The sequence below is a fragment of the Phragmites australis genome, chromosome 15 (genome assembly GCF_958298935.1).
Source record: "Phragmites australis chromosome 15, lpPhrAust1.1, whole genome shotgun sequence".
Classification (NCBI taxonomy): Eukaryota; Viridiplantae; Streptophyta; class Magnoliopsida; order Poales; family Poaceae; genus Phragmites; species Phragmites australis.
The window spans coordinates 1,321,119-1,344,484 of NC_084935.1; the positions used below are offsets into that span (position 1 = coordinate 1,321,119).

Here is a 23,366-nt window from a genome sequence, read left to right on the forward strand (position 1 = left end):
GCCACATACATAACGCTGAAGATTCAAACTGGAGATATGCAATCACTAGCTTTTGTTTTCACAACTGTAGATGCCATATTATTTCAAAGAGAAGGAAACAAAACAATGTGTCAGTTCCATTGTAATACCTCAGTTCCAATTGCTATTATTACATGGTTGTGACCACCGAGTCGAACTGTTTCTAAAATACTACCTTTTGGCTAACCATGTATAACAGATTTTTATCTTACCCTACTTCTCTTTTCCCTTTCTCCCTACTCTATAAAAATCAGGTCCTAGATAATATATACCTGCAAAGTTGTTGGTGACATGGACATGATTTTACACCAACAGCTTATAATCACATCTCTAGTATTTCACGGGAAGGCAAATACCTTTGCCAGCATAATGCAAGAAGAATACCTGACTTGAGAAAATATCCAAGAATGTTGACCATAAAAAGGTTTTTCTTCAGTCAGCTCTTAATCTCATGATCTCTTTTGCTGTTCGTTTTCTGAAATACATCATGTGTTCCTGCAAACAATAACTGATTTAGACAACACCAAACTACACAACAAGGTAAATGCATGTGCCACTGTGTATGAATGTACGTCAGAGGTTAAACTTCATGTCAGCAAGTTAAGGCCTTCTACAGTGTAGCCGATGCTGAATTTTTTCTTGGCTTGATGCTTGGTCCATTTTTTACCCACAGCGTGTAGCGCTACTTCTTTCCCTCTTGGTGGGCCCCATCAAACAAAAAAAAACCTTGAACCGAGTGGAGCTCATGGTTCAATTTATCGATGGTAACTGTTAGTCGCTGAATTCTTACTCTTGGTAGTAGAAGAATTCTTACTCTCATCGAGAGAGGATGACACTAGGAGTTGGGGCAATTTTTTCTATTTCTCACACAAATGCCATGCCAACCTGAGGGGTTGGGGATACATATTTATAGGCCCATGGCCAGCCAAGCATATACCAAGATGCTAGTCTAAGATGCTAGTCTAAGATGCTGTCCTAGGTGCTGTCCTCTAGTCTAAGATGCTGTCCTAGATGCTGTCCTAGATGCTGTCCTCTAGTCTAAGATGCTGTCCTAGATGCTGTCCTCTAGTCTAAGATGCTGTCCTAGTGTCCTAGATGCTGTCCTAAAGCATATGGGCAGCAAGACCACCATGTGGCAGCCCCACAAAGACTGCACAAGGACTTATCCTATCATTCTCCCCCTAAGTCTTGTGCGTCGTCGTGTGGGAAGATTGAACCATCCCGGTCCTGGAGCAGAGCTCAAGGAACTTGAGCCTCCCAAGAGGCTTGGTGAGCAGGTCCGCAAGCTGATCCTTGGTGTTGATGTAGCTCGCCTTGATGCTCCCTTCCTCCAAACAGCCTCGGATGAAGTGGTACCTCACCCGGATGTGCTTGCTCCGTTCATGGAAAACTGGGTTCTTTGCCAGGGCTAGAGCGGACTTGCTGTCCACCCTGAGCTCCACCGCTCTAGTGTCTCTGCCGAGGAGATCACCAAGCAGTCGAGCGAGCCAGAGCGCCTGAGTTGAAGCGGTGGAGGCCGCTATGTACTCGGCCTCGCAGCTGGACAGGGCCACCACCTGCTGCTTGACCGACTGCCAGCTAACGAGGCACTTGCCGAGGAAGAAGAGGATCCCGCTCGTGCTCTTGCTGGTGTCGATGTCGCCGGCGTGGTCGCTGTCGCTGTACCCGACGAAGTGTGCCGCCCCAGGGCACCTAGGGTAGTAGAGGCCGTGGTCGAGAGTCCCCGCAACGTAGCGGATGATCCTCTTCACAGCCTGCTGGTGCTCCGTCGTCGGTCGCTGCATGAACCGACTAACGTAGCCGACGGAGAATGCCAAGTCCGGCCGTGTGTGGGCGAGGTAGCGAAGGCTCCCCACAAGACGCCGGTACTGCGTAGCGTCCACCTCCTCCGTCGTGCTGTCGCGGCTCAGCTTCAGCCTCTCCTCCATCGGAGTGAGAGCTGGGTTGCAGTCGGTGAGCCCAGCTAGCTCAACGACGCGCTTGGCGTAGGCGGTCTATCGAAGCGTGATCCCGGAGTCATCCTGGTGCACCTCGATCCCCAGGTAGAAGGAGAGAGGTCCCAGGTCACTCATCTGGAAGGTGGCCTTCATTTCTTCCTTGAATGCCGCCACCTCCGCATCCTTGATGCCGGTGATCACCAAGTCGTCGACGTAGACACCCACCAGCAGAGCAGTTCCTCCACTGCCCCGTCGGTAGATGGCCGCCTCGTGCGGGCTTTGCTCGAAGCCCATCCCTTGTAGCGTGGAATCCAACTTGGCATTCCACGCCCTCGGTGCCTGCCGCAAGCCATAGAGGGCCTTGCGCAGGCGGAGCACCTTGCCCTCCTTGCCGGGGATCGTAAATCCCGGCGGCTGGTGCACGTAGACCTCCTCCTTCAAGTCGCCGTTAAGGAACGCCGATTTGACGTCCATGTGATGAACACGCCAGCCCTCCTGGGCAGCTAGCGCAAGGAGGAGTCGCACGGACTCCATCCGTGCCACGGGAGCGAAGGCGTCGTCGAAGTCGACCCCCTCCTGCTGCACGAAACCTCGTGCCACCAAGCGAGCCTTGTGCTTGACGATGGCGCCGGCTTCATCCCTCTTCAGCTTGAACACCCACTTAAGGGTGATCGCTCGGTGACCACGAGGGAGGTCAGCAAGCTCCCAGGTGCGGTTCGTCTCAACCGCATCCATCTCCAACTGCATCGCGGCGCGCCATGCCGCGTGTCTCTCGGCCTCTGCAAACGACCGAGGCTCGCCGTCGTCACACGCAAGGTGCAACTGCGCCTCCAGATCATGAGGCACCAGTCCCGGCACCGGCTGGTCGCCGAGAAGGTTCTCCATCGTACGGTACCGCAACGGCTCGCCGTCGTGGTACGCGTCGATGCGCTCCTCGTCGTGAGAGAGCGGAGTAGCGAGCTCAACCGGGCTGTGCTCGACACGAGCTGGTGTTGGAGTAGACGTGCCCGGAGAGGTGCCTGTCGGTGCTGGAGTGCGTGGCGTTGCCGGCTGTGGTGGAGCCGGCGAAGAACTCATCGCAGCCGAGGTCCTGGCTGGAGAACGTGGTGCTGTCGAAGTAGCAAGCGCCGGGGTCGGTGAAGGCTCGGGGACTGGGGTAGACACGCTCGTCGAAGAAGAGCTGCCTACTCCCCCAGCTCCCTCGAAGTGGACGTACTCGACAGTGAAGTCGTCGTACGTCGGAGCCGATCTGTCGTCCATCGCCTTGTCCCACGCCCATCCTCGCCCTTCGTTGAACACAACGTCGCGCGCCGTGTGCACACGCTGTGTCTTCGGGTCGAGGATGCGGTAGGCCTTCGAGCCCTCCGCGTAGCCTATGAACACTCCCGGAGTGCTCCTGTCGTCGAGCTTGCTGATGTGGCCAAGCTCCTTGGCGAACGCGAGGCAGCCGAAGACCCGCAAGTGGGAGACCGCCGGCTTGCGCCCATGCCAAGCCTCGTACGGCGTCCTGCCGTCGAGCGCCTTGGTAGGCGAGCGGTTGAGGATGTAGACGGCCGTCACCACCGCCTCTCCCCAGAAGACAGCCGGCATCCCCCTCTGCTTGAGGAGGGCCCGAGCCATCCCCACAACCGTCTGGTTGCGCCGCTCGACGACGCCGTTCTGCTGCGGGCTGTACGGCGCGGAGTAGTGGCGCTGAATGCCCTTATCAGCGCAGTACGACGCGAATTCAGCCGCCGTGAATTCGCCGCCGTTGTCGGTGCGCAGCACGCGCAGCTTGCGGCCGCACTCCGCCTCCGCAGCAGCCTGCGCGCGCCTGATGGCGTCCGCAGCCTCTCCCTTGCTGCCGAGGACCATCACCCACATGTAGCGGGAGAGGTCGTCGACGAGCAGCAGGAAGTAGCGTCGTCCTCCCGGTGTGGCCGGTGTCACCGGGCCACACAAGTCCCCGTGCACAAGCTCGAGCCTCTCCTTGGCTCGGAAGCTCGCCCGCTGGGGAAAGGGGAGTCGCCTCTGCTTCGTCAAAACGCAGACGTCGCAGAGCTGCTCCACATGGTCGAGGCACGGCAGGCCTCGCACCATCTCTGCGGCACTGAGCCGCTTCAGGGCCTCGAAGTGAAGGTGTCCGAAGCGCTCGTGCCACTGCCACGCCTCGTCGTCCCGACGAGCGGCGAGACAGAGGGGTTGTGCCACCTGCACGTTAAGGACGTAGAGTCGATTTGTGCCTCTGGTTACCTTGGCAAGAAGGCGACGACGGCGATCCCAAATCCTCATGACTCCATCCTCAACAACCACGCGCGAACCGTTCTCATCCAGCTGTCCCAAGCTGATGATAGAGTTCCTCAACGCGGGAATGTAGTAGACTCCGGTGAGCAGCCTGTGCTCACCAGACACGGCGGTGAAGATGACGGAACCGACGCCCTTGATCTCCACGCCGGAGGCATCCCCAAATTTGACGGAGCCTCGGACGCTAGAGTCAAGCTCGGTGAAGAACTCCCGGCGACCGGTCATGTGATGGGTGGCGCCGGTGTCGAGGCACCACCCGTCAGTCTTGTCGTTGCCGGAGCCGTCGCCGAGGAGGGCGTGTGCTTTTGGCTCGTCAAGGTGGAGGAGAGCCGCTGCGGCCGGTGCCGCTGGAGGTAGCTCTATGCTCGCATGAGCCATGAACAGAGCCGGCTCCTCCTCCTCCGCCTGTGCGACGTGGGCCTGGCCGCGTCGTGGCTGACGACAGTCCTTGGCCCAATGGCCAAGCCGGCCGCAGTTGCGGCAGGTGTCATCTCGTGCCGGCTTGTGCTTGCCGGCGGCGCCGCCCTGGGCGCCTCCGCGGGCATCACCCTCGGCACGTCCTCGCGCCCCGGCCTGGGCGTCTCTGCGCGCCTTGCGCGGCTTGCCACGCTTGCGGCCGCCTGTCGTGGAAGAAGGCTCCCCCTTCCTCCGGTCACCCTGGCAGGCATCCCACTGCTCCCGAGTGAGAAGGAGCTTCCCGCCAGTGGTGATGGGCCCCGAGAGAGATTATGGCTCATCGCTGTCGACAACCTTGAGGCGACCTATCGCCTCCTCGATCGACATCGTGGAGAGATCCAGCAGAGACTCGATCGAGCGAGCCATCTGCTTGTACTTCTCGGGGACGCAACGGAAGAGCTTTTCGACAGCTCTCTCCTCGCCGTAGGTGTCATCGCCGAACTGCACCATCTTCTGCAACAGAGTGTTGAGACGGAGAGCAAAGTCATCAACGTCCTCACCTGGCTTGAAGGCCAGGTTCTCCCACTCCTTGCGAAGTGCCTGCAGTGTGGACTTGCGGGCGCGGTCGCTGCCGATGCGTGCCGCAGCGATGGCGTCCCAAGCCTCCTTGGCAGTCCGCTTATTGGTAAGCGAGAACTGCATCTCGGACGGGACTGCTGCGATGAGGGCATCCAGCGCCCGTCGATCCTGGTCGTAGTCGACGTCGCCGTACCGGACTGCCTCCCACATGTGCCGCACCTGGAGCTTTACCCTCATCACCGCAGCCCACTCGACGTAGTTGGTCTTAGTGAGGGTAGGCCACCCACCGCCGGGGCCGACGTCCCTGACAACAGCCTGGAACCCGTGGTGACCACGGTACCGATCCGGGGAGAGAGAGCCACGCCGCCTGTAAAGGCCGCGCTCTCCATCGACCCGTCCGCCACCGTTGCCGTGCGCGCCTCCTCCAGGAGCACCGCCGGCGTGCGCGCCTCCTCCAGGAGCGCCGCCGGCGTGCGCGCCTCCTCCAGGAGCGCCGCCGGCGCGTCCGCGCCTGTCTGGGCTGCCGCCCCGCTCGTGGGCTTGCGCCGCTGCCCACTGTGCCGCCCGCTCTCGCGCTGCCTCTGCCTCCGGCAGCTCGAGGTCCGCGTCGGCGCTGTCGTCAGCAGAAATGGAGCTGCCGGTGCTGCCGCGCAGAGCCTCGACCTCCGCTGCCGCCGCACGCGCTGCAACCGCCGCCGCCGCTGCTTCTGCCTCCGCTCTGGCTACTGCTAGCTCCGCCGCTGCCAGCCTCGACGCCCTTGCCGCCGCCGCAGCGGTCTCTGCCGCCGCTCGCTCGCGTTCCTCTGCCGCGGCAAGTTCGGCCTCCTGCCGACGCCGCGTGCTCGAGGCGACCGAGCGCTGAGACTGCCCTGCGGACATGACGCGCTACCAGGGGAGGGCTGCTGCGTGGGGAGAGGGCTGCTTCAGACGAGCTACTGCTGCTCTGCGCAGAGGGAGAGGGGTGAGCAGGAGCAACCGGGGCTGCTGCTGCTCTTAGCTGGGGCTGCTGCGAGGCTGAGGGGGGAGAATGATAGGAGATGCTCAGGCTACAGGATAAACAGGCTCTGATATCACTTGTTAGTCGCTGAATTCTTACTCTTGGTAGTAGAAGAATTCTTACTCTCATCGAGAGAGGATGACACTAGGAGTTGATGCAATTTTTTCTATTTCTCACACAAATGCCATGCCAACCTGAGGGGTTGGGGATACATATTTATAGGCCCATGACCAGCCAAGCATATGCCAAGATGCTAGTCTAAGATGCTGTCCTAGGTGCTGTCCTCTAGTCTAAGATGCTGTCCTAGATGCTGTCCTAGATGTTGTCCTCTAGTCTAAGATGCTGTCCTAGATGCTGTCCTCTAGTCTAAGATGCTGTCCTAGTGTCCTAGATGCTGTCCTAAAGCATATGGGCAGCAAGACCACCATGTGGCAGCCCCACAAAGACTGCACAAGGACTTATCCTATCATTAACCGGTCAAAATTCGTGGTTACCGACCTTACTGCTCCGGTCCGGTTTCAGAAACCGAAAGGTAACCGAATTTGAATTCAAAATTTTTGAAAAAAATATAAATAAATAAATAAATCAAAAAATACTAAAAAACTATAGACAATTCTAAGATCTTCTGTGAAAAAAATTTCAAAAATAATATCGTTTGCATCATATTCTATAGGGAGGAAGTTTGAAAAAAATGAAAAAAGTTGAAGCGTGCGGCTCAGTTATTAACTCATGTTAAGGAAAAGCTTAACATGCAAATACATATTTTTCTTGTGTAGGACGTATCTTAAGAGGATCTTTAAAATTGATTTCACTTCATTTAGAGTTTTATTAATTTCTCTATGATTTTTACAAAGTTTACAAGCATAAAGTGAATATGTTAAGAAATAGCACTGTAATTAACTTTTTCATGTCTACTATTATTTTTCCTACATAAAGCATAGTATAAATAAACTAATAAAAGTGGTTTCACTAATTTTAGAGGTGTAATGGGTCAGTTATGAATTAATGTAGTCGCAACACATTTACACAATCCTGCATATTACAATAACTAATTCATGAGTTCATGTATTTTTAAAAGACATAGGATCATATAAGAAGACTAACAAAATTAGTTTCATGATTTTTGGATTAGCAAAGAGTAAAGTATGTATTTAACTTGGTTTAACAAATACATTTTCTCACAGAAAATTTTCAACTTTTTTATAAATATAAATACTTTTATCATGTAGAGCATGTTACAGAAACAAACAAAATTTGTTTCACTTGATTTGAAGCTCAAATAAATTAGCTATTAATTTTACAAGATTGAGCCAATTTTTAGGTTTTTTTTAACTTCACTGAAAATCGAGAAAATGCTCGATAAATCAACAAAATCGAGCGGTTACCGATAAAATCGGACGGTTAACGATAATACAGAAAATTCGAGAAAACCGCTCGATAAATCGAGAAAATTGCTCGGTAACTGGTTCGATTTGACCGATTACCGAGAGACGATTCTGATAAAATTTTGACCAAATTTCAAATTTTAGCAAATAAATTTTATATAAATTTCAGCCGAATTTCGAGCGATTATTACGATAACCACGTAATTTTTTTGTTACCAGTCGGGCTTGGTAACCGAGCCTCAAACGGTAAGTCAAACTTTGGTGGAGCTGTGGCCTGCAAGCGGTGGTGTTATGGTTGGAGTGGAGCAGGCTTCCACGGCAAAAGCATTTTTTTAATCAGTGGGCATTGGCCCGTGAAGCTACGTCTCTTCTAATTTTATTTGGTGTGGGCATCGAAGGCTACAGTGTTTGGAGCGAAGCCTGATGCTCTCTTTCCTCTTCAAGCTTTACTGAGGCACACACTGTAGAGAGCCTAAGGTTCTCCCTTTAAGCACGGAATAACTCTAGCCTCACCATAAACACCATAAGCATATCAATGTTCACGTAGACGCAACTCTAGACAGTCGTCTAGCATGTCTAGACGATGATTAGACGCTAGTTGAATGATCAGTGTTAAGTTTAGTTTAGGAGTAGATGCAACTCTAGACGATTAGACTGTCTAGATGGTCAACTTTGGTCAAAAATAGCTTAGTTGGCGAAGCTAGATTGTTTCTGGACGTGACTAGGCGGTTACGCGAATGACTAGTCTGCCGTTTTGACGATGCAGTGTCTCGGCATTTGACGGGTTTGCGCAGGAGAAAATGTTTTGGCCACGGGCGGGAGGAAATTTCGGCCCCGCCAAACTATTCCCCACATAAATACCTAAACCATTTCCCATTTGGCATTTGTCATCTTTGTCTCGTCTCTCCTCTCATCTGTCCTGTCGTCGGTTACAGTCCCCCGCGCTTGCGCCATCGCCCATGCCCGCGTCGTCGCCCCTCCGCTCCGCAACTCCTCTCCGCTGTCTGCGGTCCGCCGGATTTGTGCTCTACTCCCCTGCTTGCCAGCTCCTGCGCCGTGGATAGATACTTGCTCTACTCCCCGTATCTGTGCTTCTCCTCCATCGGATACGTGCTCTACTCCCCTGGCACAACTTATATGCTACAGGACAAAATTGACTAGACCATCTAGTCATCGTCTAGATAGCCTAGACTCTAGTCACGGGGTGACCACCTATCTACATTAAGCATCTAGGTAAACAATGAGCATATCTAGTTAAGTCAGCTGAAATTACATATATGTAACTTGTCTTCTACCGATCAACTTACCTGACTGAAAGATGGTTTGAGACCTCTGTTATGGAAATCCATGAACTTAAGCATAAACATACCACAATCCCACCTATAAAAGAGAATATAAGTGTCAAGCATATCCGTGCTTGCCCATTTCTATACAGAAACATGAATTTCAGACAGAGAATACTAGAATGTTGAAAATGCAGCAATGTATTCAGTGCTGGAATTTAACAGTTTATATGAATTCCTTTCTAGACCTAAAGCAATCGGCCACCACACACTGAATTTATGCAGTGATTAGTTTTAGAAGGAAGACATACCCATTCTGCTGTGAAGGGAGAAAATCTGATACTTCCACCCAAGAACTAGTGTCTATCACTACGTTACTCTTGTCCTTCAATTCGTCCATGATATATCTAGCCTGCCACAAACAGAAAATATAACTCAAGAACTTCAAGTCAACATTAATCTATACAATCAATAAGCGGAATAGTTTGCGGCCCATGCATTTCAAACACTGTAGTCTAGTAGTAATATAACTTTCTGGTTGGTCGCTAAGCTTACCAGTACTCTCAGGACATCATGACCCAAACAACCAAGAGAATCAAGATATTGGAAAGTTTTATCCTTCATGTTTATAACTGCCAGGCACCAATGTATATCTCTATGTACTGGAACAAAGATCTGTATAATAAATTCTGACGGTAAGTTGAAGATGAGGAATGAGCGTCTAATTAAAGAAAAGGCCAATACGATAACAGAAAAAAATAAAGAGTGAATTGCACAAAACTATAATTATTATGCATAGTAACATAAAACTACAAATTTTGTACATCAATTTCACACATAATCCGATTTCCGCTATCTTTACCGTCGAAATTCAGTGTTCACTGATACAAAAATCAACGGTTTCCTGTTTCTCTAAAAATTCTAAAACTTTTTGTGTGTGTTCCATAATTCATGTGCAACCCATTTTAATTGGATTCATCCAAAAATCTGTGTAGAATTTAAACTAAAATTCTTTTAAAATAGTACTTTTATAACTTTTAACAAGTGTTAGGGCCACAAATAAAATCTGAAAAAAATCACTAATACTTTTCCTATATGATGGATTAATTTCTAAAATTATTTCCAGATCTAAGTTATATAGTGAAAAAGTGAGTCCTTTGTAATACTCTATTTATATGCAATGATAAAACTGCATATAAATAAAGCATTACAAAGAAACTCACTTTTCACCATATAAACTAAGGCTTAAAATAATTTTAGAAATTAGCCCATCATATAAGAATATTAGTGAATTTTTTTCAAATTTTTAGGATTTTATTTGAGGCCCTAACAATTGTTAAAAGTTATAAAAGTAGTTTTTAAAAGAATTTTAGTTTAAATTTTACACATAATTTTTAGATGAATTTAATTAAAATGGGTTGTAAAACACATACAAAAAGTTCTAGGATTTTTTGAGAAACAGAATACCACCAATTCTTGTATTGGTGAAGAATTCTGATGGTAGAGATAACTAAAATCTGGTTATGTGTGAAATTGATGTACAAAACTTATAGTTTTATATTACTAGTACAATAGTTATAGTTTTATATTACAAATGACACAATAGTTCTAGTTTCGTATAATTCACTCAAAAATAAAGGACAAAACAGCAACTTTACTTTCTCACACTCGATAAGTCCATAGCCCAACTTCTTGAAGGTTGTCCATCTTCTAACAGACTGATAGTCATAACCGGCTATTCCGCAAGTAAGCTGAGCAATAATTCAGAAGTTGTGAGGTCTACGAGGGCTAGCTGTATGCTAAAACTATTGAGAATTAATTTATAACTTAAAGGAAGAGTTAGCCTCCACCAATATGCAGGTATTCTGACTAAACTAAGATGGATGGTAACTACTAAGACAATAAAAAAGGAATCTTAAGCCTTTTTATCTTTTCTCGAACATGGAGAAGGACTGCGTGTCTTTGTATTAAGATGGATAAAAATGTCAAGTGCAAAGACGCAAACACCAACAAACCCACACTCTCCACTCTCTACATGAACATTCGCGCCACAGAACATTAGATAAACAACCAGACACCAAAGAGCCATCAAGGCAACAACATGCGTAGCCCTTTAGCCCCTGTGGAACACCACAGCTTGGCCTCCGCTGATATCTCACGCATGACTGTCCTCGCGCAAGGAGTTGCGCCGTCGAAGACACAACTCTTGCAGTGCCTCCGTAGCCACAAGAAATCTTAAGCCTGATCTATCCTCGCTTGTAAACAAGGTGTTAAAAATAGTAAATGAATTTAGAACCTAAAAGAGGAGGGAAGCAGATGCTAATGGTCCATGTCATTTTCTGAACTCATGAAGAACAGGAAACTATGCTCAATTTAGCATACGAAGACCAAGCACATGTATTGTTTGACATTCAAGATAAGGATCTGGAACCAAGTAATCCCTACCTGCATGAATTGGCATGTCAAAGAGGCCATGTACTATGTAGGAGATGCTTGTTCATAAACTATTATATGATCTCATATGCTTGAAAGCAGATTTCCAATATCAAACTTGCTAATACCAGTTAACATCCATCTTGGCAAGACATAAACCATTAATTAACCAATAATTAAATCCCAGATTGATATGCTTGTGCTACGTATGCAGTATAAGACCATAAGTCCCAAACAGGAAATATAAATAGACCCAACATTTTAGAGGACATCCTGTATATGCAGTATGGGAAGGCAACATACGGTGAACTAACCTTCTTGTAAAAGAACGTATTGAAGAAATGGCATTTTAAAAACCTTTCGGGTTCCCTTTCTGCCCTCTCCTTTAATAATTCAATGTACAGATTGATGACCTGCAAGGAGAAATATATAATACCAGAGATAGCAATATGGAACCTAGCGTCACACTGAGATGTTGAGGCATTATTTAACATATTCTTCAGTATGATTTATATTGGATGAGAAAAGCATATTCAATATGAATATTCACCTCGTCATTTAACCAACCACGAGGTCTCAAGCACTGAAGTTTCTGTTTAGTAATCTCGATGTTAGAAGGCTCATGCATCACTATGATTTTGTCACTGCAAAAAGAAGAGAAATCAGAGTGATGCTTAATTGTGCTAACAATATCAAGCAAAAGTTTGATACCAAATGAAGCATTGTATGCCAACTTGCCAAGAATACCTGTGATCACTATGATGCAAAATAGTGTTAACTTCTCTTTCGTCTTCGTCAGTTAGAGGTGTAAATAGTTCAGATAGATCCTGTTATAATCAAGTACAAAACTTAGACATCAATGATACGACATATGAAAAGCTGTTAAAAGGAGTCGATCAGACATTATGCTAGCTAATCCATTTAAAAGAGTTAGATCTATCGAAGCAAAGCTAACCCTTTTTTAAACTGAGTGCTTACAGGTCCCAGTGTCTACTGAAAATTTAGGCTTGAAGGAAATTTCTACTCGTCCTGTTCTGGTTGAAGACACCCTAGCTGATAAATGCACAATTAACAATTTTCCAATTTAGAATAATTACTTCCAGTGGTCATATATTTAACGGAAAGCAATTCAGAAAAATCCATGTGCATTACCCATATTACTGTTAAATCAACAAGACATGTATTATTTGTTCAATATGTTCCATGAGATTAAAACGACTACCTCCTTTGGCCTGTATGCCAGCACACCCGGGAGCTCGGCAAGCTTGCGCTCCTGAAGCTTCACCTCGCATCCTGTCTCCTGCAATCTTCTGTCACGCCTCTTCGTCAAATCGAACGTCTCGTTGCAGTAAGGCGCCCTCTTCTGCGGCGGAGTCGACAATTCCAGTGCAGGCACGCTCCAATCGCCAATTCCCCTCCTCACGACGTCGACCTTCTCCGGTTCAAACTCCGGCTCCACCGTGAGGTCGCCCACTTCCGGGGACCCATAGATACGCTCCTTGTACGCTCCCAAGCCACCGTCGCTGGTCCTCTTCCCCAACCGCGAGATGTAGTTGCCCATGTCTACCGCAGCGGGCTTCCGGCGGCGGCGAGGGGCTGATGCGCCGGTCGTGAGGAGGAAGCAGAGGGCGAATGGGCGAAGACCAGGGAAGTGCCTGACCCTGGGAAGAAGGCTGCTGCGGCCGCGGCCGCGACGGGGAGTGGAGACGGGGTGGCGGGCGCCGTCAACGCGGCGCTTGCGGCGGCGGCGGTGGGGGGCGGTGGCTAGCGCAACGCGGAGGCCAAAGGACCTGGCGGCGGGGAAGTGGCTGGGACCGAGGCGGCGGCGAGTCGAGGAGGCGCCCTCGTGAGCATGGTCGCGTCGGCGCTTGCGGCCCCGCTGGGCTGCGGCGCTGCTCATGTCGCCGAGGGTCGGAGCATGGGACGGCGACGCGGGCGAGGAGGAAGGAGGCGGCGGGCGCGGAGCGTAGATTTGAAATCGGGAACACAGTAACCGCCGGTAATTTCACGTCTAAATTTCTCGATCACGCCACAAACGTATGAAAAAATGTATGAAGCATCGTGGCAAATTTAAACCGGACCTTTTTCTGTCATGCAAAAAATCGTTATTACTTCACATAAGGGCATAAACATTACTAGATGTTTAAAAATAAGAATGTTAAACATTTATATAAAAATTATAATTTTGAATGCAAACAAAAACTACAATGTTTAAATATAGTTAATTATCTTATTAGTATTAATATAAGCAATAATGTTTACGTAAGCACCTGTCATTCACATAAGCATATGTACTAGTGCAGTTAAAAAAAATCTAATTTTTTTTTCATAGGTACCTCCTTTAAGCACTCCATGGTACATACTCTTACCGATGCACTTCAAACAGTGATCCAGTGAATTCTGATGGCAAGAGGTAGAATGTAAAATTGACTTGTTAGAATTCTTTAACCCCAATAAAAAAAAGTGACTGGTGATGAAGAGCACCATACCTCTAACAAAAATTCAAAAGCACTCGGTAAATCAAAAGTTTTTATCTTATAAATCTAATCTGTCATATTTAGCTAATAAGTGTCTGTTTGTTTCAGTTGAGGATTCTGAAAAGCAGCTGGTAGATTATGAATTGTAAAAACTGAATTGTGAAAAACTTTTAGATTGTGTATTTAAAAAACTTTAATGATCAATTCAGTAAAATGAACTTTCCCAATCTGTGAAAAGCTAAGGAAAATAAACTTCCTGTATTCCTATAATCCAACAAACGGATTGTAAAAACTATAGCAAAAAGTTATCTGTTTGTTTCAGCTTCGAATTATAAAAGTTAAAAGTCACAATCCAAAACCGAAACAAACACACCTAAAATTCATGCATCCCTAGTGCACCTATCTCAACTTCTTCACTTATCTCTCACTATTCCTTATCACCCTCTTAACTTAGTTGCCTTGTCTGTGAATAATGAATTTAAATTGTTCCTATTTGAATTGTCAGTGAGAGATATAAGGATAATCATACTAACCTTATACTATCTCTGGAATCGTTAGTCTGATTTATAAATCCAATTTAAATTGTTTTAGATAAATTTAATCTCTACTATATAAAATACGAGTTAGTTTTCATGTCACCTCCTCCTCTCCTCTCATCTCATATATTAAAAACCCATTAAATTTGAATAATTTATCTACTTTTATCATCAACCCTCGTCCTCCAGCCTCCCGGGCCTAGTTACCGGCTACGGGTATATGATCGATTTCACTAATGACAGCAAATGAAGAAAATACGAAAGAAATTAGTGGATAATCCCCTCCTCCTTTTTCGGATCTCATCTGAAATCAAAATATGGCATCGCTCCTAACATATTCGTTCGGCGGCTCTCCCATGACGCATCCACATCTTGGTACCTTAAGTTTGTCCTTGATGTTACCATGTCAAATATTTATATTTTTGTTATAACGTTGTCGAACATCTAACTATAGGGTATATGTGCATATGCAGTATACCATACATGGATAAGGTACACCATACACCTGATGGATAACTTCGGATATTGCGGATCCGAATATGCGGGACCCGGTATACTCGGAGATCACGAAAGCCTATACTAGGAAGGTCTCGATCGGGTTAACCAACTCAAGTATGACTAGTATCTAAGCTGGATTCGACTGTCTTACCTTGGCCGACATGACGGAAGACTCCCTATCGACTACGACCGAGACCAAGGCGACGCCAAAACCCCTTTATAAGGCAGAGACTCAGACCCCCCAACAGAGGACAACCCACGACAGATCAACGTCTACACAACTTGACGCAAGCACCAAGGCCCTAGCTTTAGAGATACTCGACGACTTCAACCCTATATTAGTTTAGATCCGATCAACTCTATTGTAATAGGTCTAGCCACTTTACTTATACTCGAGACAATCCATATACAACATCATCCACACAGGATGTATTACTCCACATCGGGGGCCAAACCTGTATACATCATGTGTCTTGTTTCCTGCTCGATCTCTGATCTCGAAGGTACCCTAGTTCAATTACGAATATATTGTAAGAAACTAATCTTTGATAGTTGACGCGCCATGTAGGGGTCTTCATCTATTTTTCAGGATCGATCATATCTCAAGTGCACGTTCGTGTTGGATTCTCCGACACCGGCTTCTACGACCACTTCAAGTCGGTGGCGGTCATCTTCGCATCGCCTCCTGCCAGTTCAGAGATCACCTTCAGAACAATGGCATACCACTGGGACAATCAAGGTGAACTGATCCATATAGGTATCATCGAGTCCAGCCCATTGGACTCATATCGCCAGGTGGGACACCTCAAGTGGGATCCCAAGGAGTCTAACATTCTTCAGTTCATGGACATCGGCAATGAAGGTGGGAGTCAAGACAATGGCGACGACGGCTCCATCGATGGCTAGAGAAGCTAAACAAATCGATTTGTGTTTATGGCCGGAGCCGACGGCACACCCATCAAGCAAAACGCAGAAGATCAGGACACCGTGATGAATGATGGTGAAGGAATCCTCGAGGATCCAGCGGTGGCAACCACCGCCCAAGGCAATGGTGTCGCTGGAGGATTTCCACCAGGGACGTCCACAGCTGGGGCTATGCAGACCCCCGAGACTACCCATCATCGACGGGTGGCGAAAAATCAAGGGAACCCTGATATTCGAGGTACTACCTGGGAATGCCTGCGGTTCAAGTACTGCCTCCTCTCGCAACGATTCCAAGATCGAGGAACGAACTCCCTCAACAAAGCGATCATAGAGCTACATCGGCTCGACCACATCTAAGTCTAGGTAGTGGTGTTTTTAGTACTTCGGAAGCTAATATCTAGGGTGCTCATATGATTGAGGTCTTTCTCCCAGTTGGATCTGACGAATCCTCTAACCCTAATGATCAATCAGCTTAAGACTCTACTCGATGCGGCTCAGATCCAGGCGGCTCGAGTGAATAAACCCAACGGCTCTAGGCACCCCAGCCAGCAAAGTGCTAGTTCGAGGAGTTATGGACGCGGACATCCCTGAGTCGAGGGATCCCAAACGGGAGGCTCGGGTGGTCGAGCTCGAGCGCAATCCTACGGGCCAAACTGTAACTGCCCCATTTATAGGCGCAGGAACTAGGAAGACCTGAGGAACTGTATTCCTCACAATAGGTATGATCTGTGAAGAGTGATAGACAATCGCCGTGAGAAACACCATGAAGATGATCGTCGTTATAACGACCGCAGATCTCCGAGATGAGACGGACGTCGTGACTCCCCTGTTTGAAGGAACAGACATGACAGTCCCCCCCCATCTCCTCCTGAAGAATTTGATGAAGGCTGGGAATCCTTCACACCCGAGCTCCAGTCAATACGATGGTCCGAGAAGATCAAGATGGGCCTGATTCAGAAGTACAATGGGAAGCTCAATCCCAATGAGTGGTTGAAGATCTACACCACTGTTATTCGAGCGACTAGCGATGACAACATGGTAATGGCCAATTACCTACTGACTGCCCTCAATGGACATGCAAAGTCATGGTTGTTGAACATGCCGCCCAACTCAATGTGATCATGGGCCAAGCTGAAGGCTCAATTCATCACCAACTTCCAGAGAAACGTTCGAGCACCTAGGAGCGGAAGACGATCTCCATCAGTTGAACCAAGGTAAGGAAGAATCTCTTCGACACTTCATTCGTAGGTTCAGGGACATGCGCAATACAATCTCGGACATCTCCAACAGCTCGGTCATCATCGCTTTCAAGCGAGGCATCAAGGACAAAGATTTGGTCGGGAAGCTGGCTACCCGGAAGATCAATACGGTAAAAGAACTCTTTCGAGATGGCCGACAAGTGTGCAAAGTGTGTCGAAGCTCAGGCACACGCCAAAAATCCTTAGTCTGGCAAGGACAAGCTCGAGTCTTCAAAGAATGAGGGGGAAGAAGAACAAACCTGGTGAAAAACACAAGGGTCCGAACACGAACGTAGCTACGGTCGATAGGAGCAAGTCGCGCAACACCAGGGATAATAAGGGCTTGAGCCGTGGAGGCGGGAAGTGGTGTTCCATCCATCAGACCAACCAACATGACTTTGACGAGTGTCATGTTATCAAAAATAAGTTCGATGATAAGCTTAAGGCTGCTATTGCTGATTACCATAGCAAACAGATCAAGCCAGACGCCAAGAACGATGAGCCTGAATTTCGTGGGGCCAACCAAAGCTTGGCACACATCTTTGGAGGGTCCGCCTCATACAAGTCCAAGAGGCAGTACAAGGCGGCCAAATGGGAGGTCAACCTGGCTCTAACCGAACCTCCCCGGTACCTCAAGTGGTCGGAAGTCCTGATCACCTTCAATCAAGCTGACCACCCAGTCGCGGTTCCACACCCGGATCAGTATCCGGTTGTGGTCCACCCTACTATCCGGTTGTGGTCTAGCCTACTATCATCGATATCAAAGTCTTTAGGACATTGGTTGACGGGGGTATCTCGCTCAACCTCATCTTCGCCAAGACGTTAGGCAAGATGGGGATCTAAAGGTCGGAGCTCAAGATAGGAGCTAAGCCTTTCCACGGTATAACTCCAAACTCATCAACCATGACCTTTGACCAAATCAAGTAGCAGGTCATGTTCGACGAGCTTGATAACTTCTGTACAAAAAACTTACCTTTGATGTTGCGGATTTTGAGATGGCCTACAACGTGATCCAAGGTCGCACAATGCTAAGCAAATTCATCACTTTCCTCCGGATAAACCAAGATGTGTTTGTATGGCAACCGTCCAATATGCCCGGAGTCTCTAGGGAGGTGATCGAGCATCGAATAGCTATGGAACCCGGTCCCAAATCTGTGGTGCAAAAGCAGTGGAGACTCGCGAATGATAGAAAGTAAGCCATCCAGGAGGAGGTCAGCAAACTCCTAAAGACAGGCTTCATCCGAGAGGTCTGTCATCCCACATGGTTCGCGAATCTAGTTCTCGTGAAGAAAGCCAACATCAAGTGGAGAATGTGTGTCGACTTTACCGACCTCAATAAGACTTGTCCCAAAGATCATTTTCCTCTTCCTCGTATCAACCAGATAGTCAATTCTACGGCATGTTGTGAATTGTTGTGTTTTTTAGATGTTTATTCGGGGTATCACCAAATTAGCATGGTGATAGAGGATGAAAAAAAACTAATTTTATTACTTCCTTTGGTGTATTTTGCTATGTAAAGATGTATTTTGGTTTGATGAGTGCTGATGCTACGTATCAACGATATTGTAGTAAAATACAGAACCAAATATGCATTGATTAATGACCTCAAGGAATCATTTGGCAACCTTAGGAAGTACCGTATGATGTTTAACCCCGAGAAGTGTACGTTCAGCGTCCTGTCCATCAAGCTTCTTGGTTTCCTAGTGTCAAGTCCTCAAAATCGAGAGCGTGGTAATTCAAATTATTCTTACACCCTGCAGGAGGTACATCTTTACCCACACGACTTGGGTTCATCCTGTTGGCCCCCGAGATAACCTTTCTGATACCCGGAACTACCCACTCGCACATGCCCCAATGGCATTGAGGTTACCGCGAGCGTGTCCTGAACACCTTCGGCTCCTCGCCACCTTGCATCTCCTCATCCTTTTTCTTACATGTCATAAGGCCGCAAGGCAAGCGTTATCACGAGCATGATAATCAGCTTATCTTACCATTAGATCGACATATGGTAAGTACGAAAAGTGCTTAAGCCAAATAACACCACAGACGGTGCTTAAATGATATAAATGATCTATGGCACTCATGTCTCCTCTCCCGAACTGCCCCTAACACCCGCTCACATCTCGTCTTATTTTTTTTTCCAACTCATCATCCTAGCTTATCATTCTTTTGTAACAGTAGTGGAAAGTCCTATAGCTCGCGAACGACGCTAACATCCATCGCTCGACTTCTACCGAGGACCTATGCAAAGGTTAAGTAATTCTCATATCATTTTTAAATTGGACCATGATATGTTATACCCAGACTACAAGGATTAGGACTAACAACTTGTTCAAGGTTGGTACTATGCAATGAATAGGATCTACCCGATTCCTAACATCGACTCACTAAAACATGCATATACGACATATAGCAAGACCTAGTAAAATTACCAACAATTCACAAAAATACAGGAGAGATATAGAGATATGATAGATGCTTGCCTGTTGCTACCTGTTGTTCACTCACGAACTCCACTAGTTCGCCTTTGTGTTCAAATTCGCGAATCTCCGAAACGTCGCCTTCTAATTAAAAGAACTATACATCGCAATAAGTATGGATGACATGCGATGAAGGATGCTCCACAGTGCAAGATAGTAGTGGAGATGCGAGGCATTGTGCGATGAATTTTAAAGCATCTACGATTTTCTTAATTTTCATTATTGTTAAATATTTAACAATTTTCCAGGATTAAATAAGCTCAGCTTAAAGCTTAAACCTAATTAGAAAATTCATTATACTTGACATGAGGGTGATTATTTTAATGATCAGGGCATCAATTAATAAGATTAAAAAATTGGTTTCACCAATTTTGGGCATATCAATAATTAATTATAAATTATTAAATCCTAAACACATTTTATTAATTACATGACTTTCAGTAAATATTTCATGGTTGATAGCAGTTTTAACATGTAGAGAAAGATCATACAAAGCTAACAAAATTGGTTTCATGATTTTTGGACCTATATTTAATTTCCTATGCATTTTGCAAGTTTCAACCGATTTAATCATTTAAGAATAAATCTATTCGCATTTTCTGGAATAACCGAATTAAAATGGTCAAGAATCCTTTTTGCACCCGGGCTTGAGCTAGCTTCAGACATGGAAGTGGGGCTGTCGGAGGATGAACTCCTGTCGCAGGGATCCCGAGAGACCCTGTCGGTGTATCAGGAACCGGGGGTCCCTGAGTCCCGAGGCCAGGCCAGCCGTCCGCCACGCGTCACCATCCTGCGAGGTCCCTCCAGCGGGATGAGGAAATTCTAAGTTCCGGGAGAAGGTGCTCGGGGCCACAGCCTCTGGTCCCCGAGCACCCCAGTTCCCCGATGACCCGCAGAGTCCAAGTACCGGGAAGAAAGTGCTCGGGGAGGTGCCCGCTCGCCCCCAAGTACCCTAGTCCCCCGATGGGCAGAAGAGCTAAGTGCTCGGGAGAGAGTGCTCGGGGCTGCACGAGGCAGCCCCCGAGCGCTCGGTTCCCCGAAGGTTCTACCAAAGTGCTCGGGAGAGAGTGCTCGGGGCTGCACGTGGCGGCCCCTGAGCGCTCGGTTCCCCGAAGGTTCTGCAAAAGTGCTCGGGAGAGAGTGCTCGGGGCTGCACGTGGCAGCCCCCGAGCACTCGGTTCCCCGAAGGTGCGTGCAAAGGCGCTCGGGAGAGGATACTCGGGGTTGCACGTGGCAGCCCCCGAGCACTCAGTTCCCCGAAGGTTCGCGCGAGGGTACCCGAAGCCCCGACGACCCAGAGGGGCCCACCGACGAGGTGTCAACCAGTCAGGGGTCCAAGGCCGCATTTAATGGGCATGCGCGGCCTAACATCCTGACATCCCCAACTTCTCCCGCTGCAGTGTCAGTCCCTGCCATGCTTTGGCAGGGGCGCGTGGGTCCATTAATTGCACGGGTCCCGTCCCGTATCATCTGGGGTATCTCGGGATAACGTTGCCAGGATCAAAGCGTTCCGCCTGCCACCCTACCCTGGCAGAGGAACAAGACAGGGTGGGCGCGCCGGGTGCCTCTGTGGCTACCCGGTGGGCCCTCTCAATGGCGCCAGGGCGTCCACAGTGACGGGTGGTCGGACGCGCGCCGCGTTTTTCCACCGCCCCTGTCACTTCGCCCAGAGGGAATGATGACACCTTTCTCAGTCGTGGCGTCTTGGAATATGTGCCCCTTCTTTCCCATTTGGGGTATGTCGCGGCCGACGAGTGCATAAAAGGATGGGCGGACAGATGAAAAGGATATAGACCCGAACACACGAGAAAACATCCGAAGACAGATCGAGACAATCGAATACATCATCCGAAGAACACCGCAAGCGAGCTTGAGCAGAGCTAGAACAAGGGAGCCTCAAGCTCTCAGTTAGACAATATATTCTTGTAACCAGATATATCCCGGAGGGATCCCCTTCGGGGAAGGATATTGCATCCACACAGGAGTAGGGTATTACGCCCCCGTGCGGCCCGAACCTGTCTAAACTCCGGTGCATTTATTTCTCTTTGCACTAGGTCGACCATCCCCCACCACCGGCCGCTGCATTTATTTCCAGTTCCATTTATTTCTCCGACGAACTCATTCAGGATCATCCCCCCGGCCGAATCTCTAAAAAGGGGTCTCTCAGGATCCCTGCGACAGGAGTTCATCCTCCGACAGACCCCTTTTTAGAGATTCAGCAGGGGGATGATCCTGAATAAGTTCGTCGGAGAAATGAATGAGAGTAAATGCAACGACCGGTGGGGGGGAGTCGACCTAGTGCAAGAAGAAATGAATGCACCGGAATTTAGACAGGTTTGGGCCGCACGGAGGCGTAACACCCTACTCATGTATGGATGCGATAACTGTCATGAGGAAGTCCCTCAAGGATGTTGCTGGTTACAAGGGTGTTGGCCTAACTAAGAGCTTGAGGCTCCTTATTCTTCGGCTGAAACTATGCTCTATCTTGCTCACAGTGTCTACTATCGCCTGTGTTCTTTGTTCTTGGTGCCGTGTTTGGTCTTCTCTGAGAGAGCTCGAGTTCGTGTTCGAGTCCAGAGATATCGCCCTTGCTTCTATATTGCCGGCTATTTTAAGTACCTGCCGGCCGAGACATGCCCTGAACGGGAAGGAGGGGGCACAAGTTCCAAGACGCCATAACTGGAAAAGACGTCATCATTTCTTCTGGGTGAAGTGACCGGGGGTGGAAAATGCGTCGCTCGCCCGGTCACCTGTCACCATAAACGCCCTGGCAACAGGCGCCGCGAAGAGGGCCCACCGGGTAGCCGCAGAACGACCCGGCGTGCCCGCCCTGTCTTATTTCTCTGCCGGATGACACGGGACGCCTTGGTCCTGACGACGTTATCCCAAGACAAACCGGATGACACGGGACGGGGCCTGTGCAATTAATAACCCCACGCCTCTTTGCCAAAACATGGCAGGAACTGACGCTGCGGCGGGAGCAGTTGGAGGTGTCAGGCTACGCACGCTCATTAAATGCGACCTCGGACCTCTGACTGATTGACACCTCATCGGCGGGCCCCTCGGGGGCCTTTCTGGGTCGTCGGGGCACCGAGTGCTCGGGGGTATTGTTCGCATCCCCGAGCACTCTCTCCCGAGCACGCATATTCTTGTCCTCGGGGTACCGAGTGCTCGGGGGTACTGTTCACCTCCCCGAGTACTCTCTCCCGAGCACTCTTGCTTGAACCTTCGGGGAACCGAGTGCTCGAGGGCTGCCACGTTCAGCCCTGAGCACTCTTGTACGGATCCTCGGGGAACCGAGCGCTCGGGAGCTGCTGCACGCAGCCCCGAGCACTCTCTCCCGGAACTTGGCTCTTTTAATCGTCAGGGGACTAGGGTGCTCGGGGGTGAGCGGATACCTCCCCGAGCACTTTCTTCCCGGTACTTAGACTCCGTGAATCATCGGGGAACTGGGGTGCTCGGGGACCACTGACTGTGGCCCCGAGCGCCTTCTCCCGGGACTTGAGCTTTTCTCATCCCACAGAAGAGACATCGCGGGATGAAGCCATATAGCGGATGGCTGGCCTGACCTTGGGACTCAGGGACCCCCGGTTCCTGATACACCGACATAATTCATATACAATATCATACATACAGGACGTATGATATTACTCTACATCAGGACCTAAGCCTATATATATCAAGTGTCTTATTTTCTACTCGATCTTTAGTATACCACATTCAATTATAAATATATTATCCGAAACTAATCTTAAACTAACGTACAAGCACTCAGCTACTTAGAAATTATATCTCTGAAATTCTAGGCAAGCTGCAATCTGGAACGCTCCTCTGTCGTAATCTGCAGGCAAAACCTCCAAACAAACGCTGCCAGTATCACCGGCCCCGTCCGTCCGATGGGT

General features: G+C 48.5%; 1 protein-coding gene across 1 annotated transcript; it reads right to left on the minus strand.

The window, feature by feature from the left end:
* Nucleotides 1-132: 132 nt before the first annotated feature.
* On the minus strand, nucleotides 133-13,268 carry LOC133892967 (putative ubiquitin-like-specific protease 1B; the record flags this gene model as incomplete). The annotated part of the gene is made up of 9 exons (XM_062333952.1): nucleotides 133-513; nucleotides 8,903-8,975; nucleotides 9,190-9,290; nucleotides 9,434-9,553; nucleotides 10,537-10,629; nucleotides 11,626-11,724; nucleotides 11,862-11,955; nucleotides 12,059-12,138; nucleotides 12,534-13,268. Coding segments are annotated over 9 exons (1,458 nt in total), but the record flags the coding sequence as incomplete, so codon positions are not given.
* Nucleotides 13,269-23,366: the final 10,098 nt, after the last annotated feature.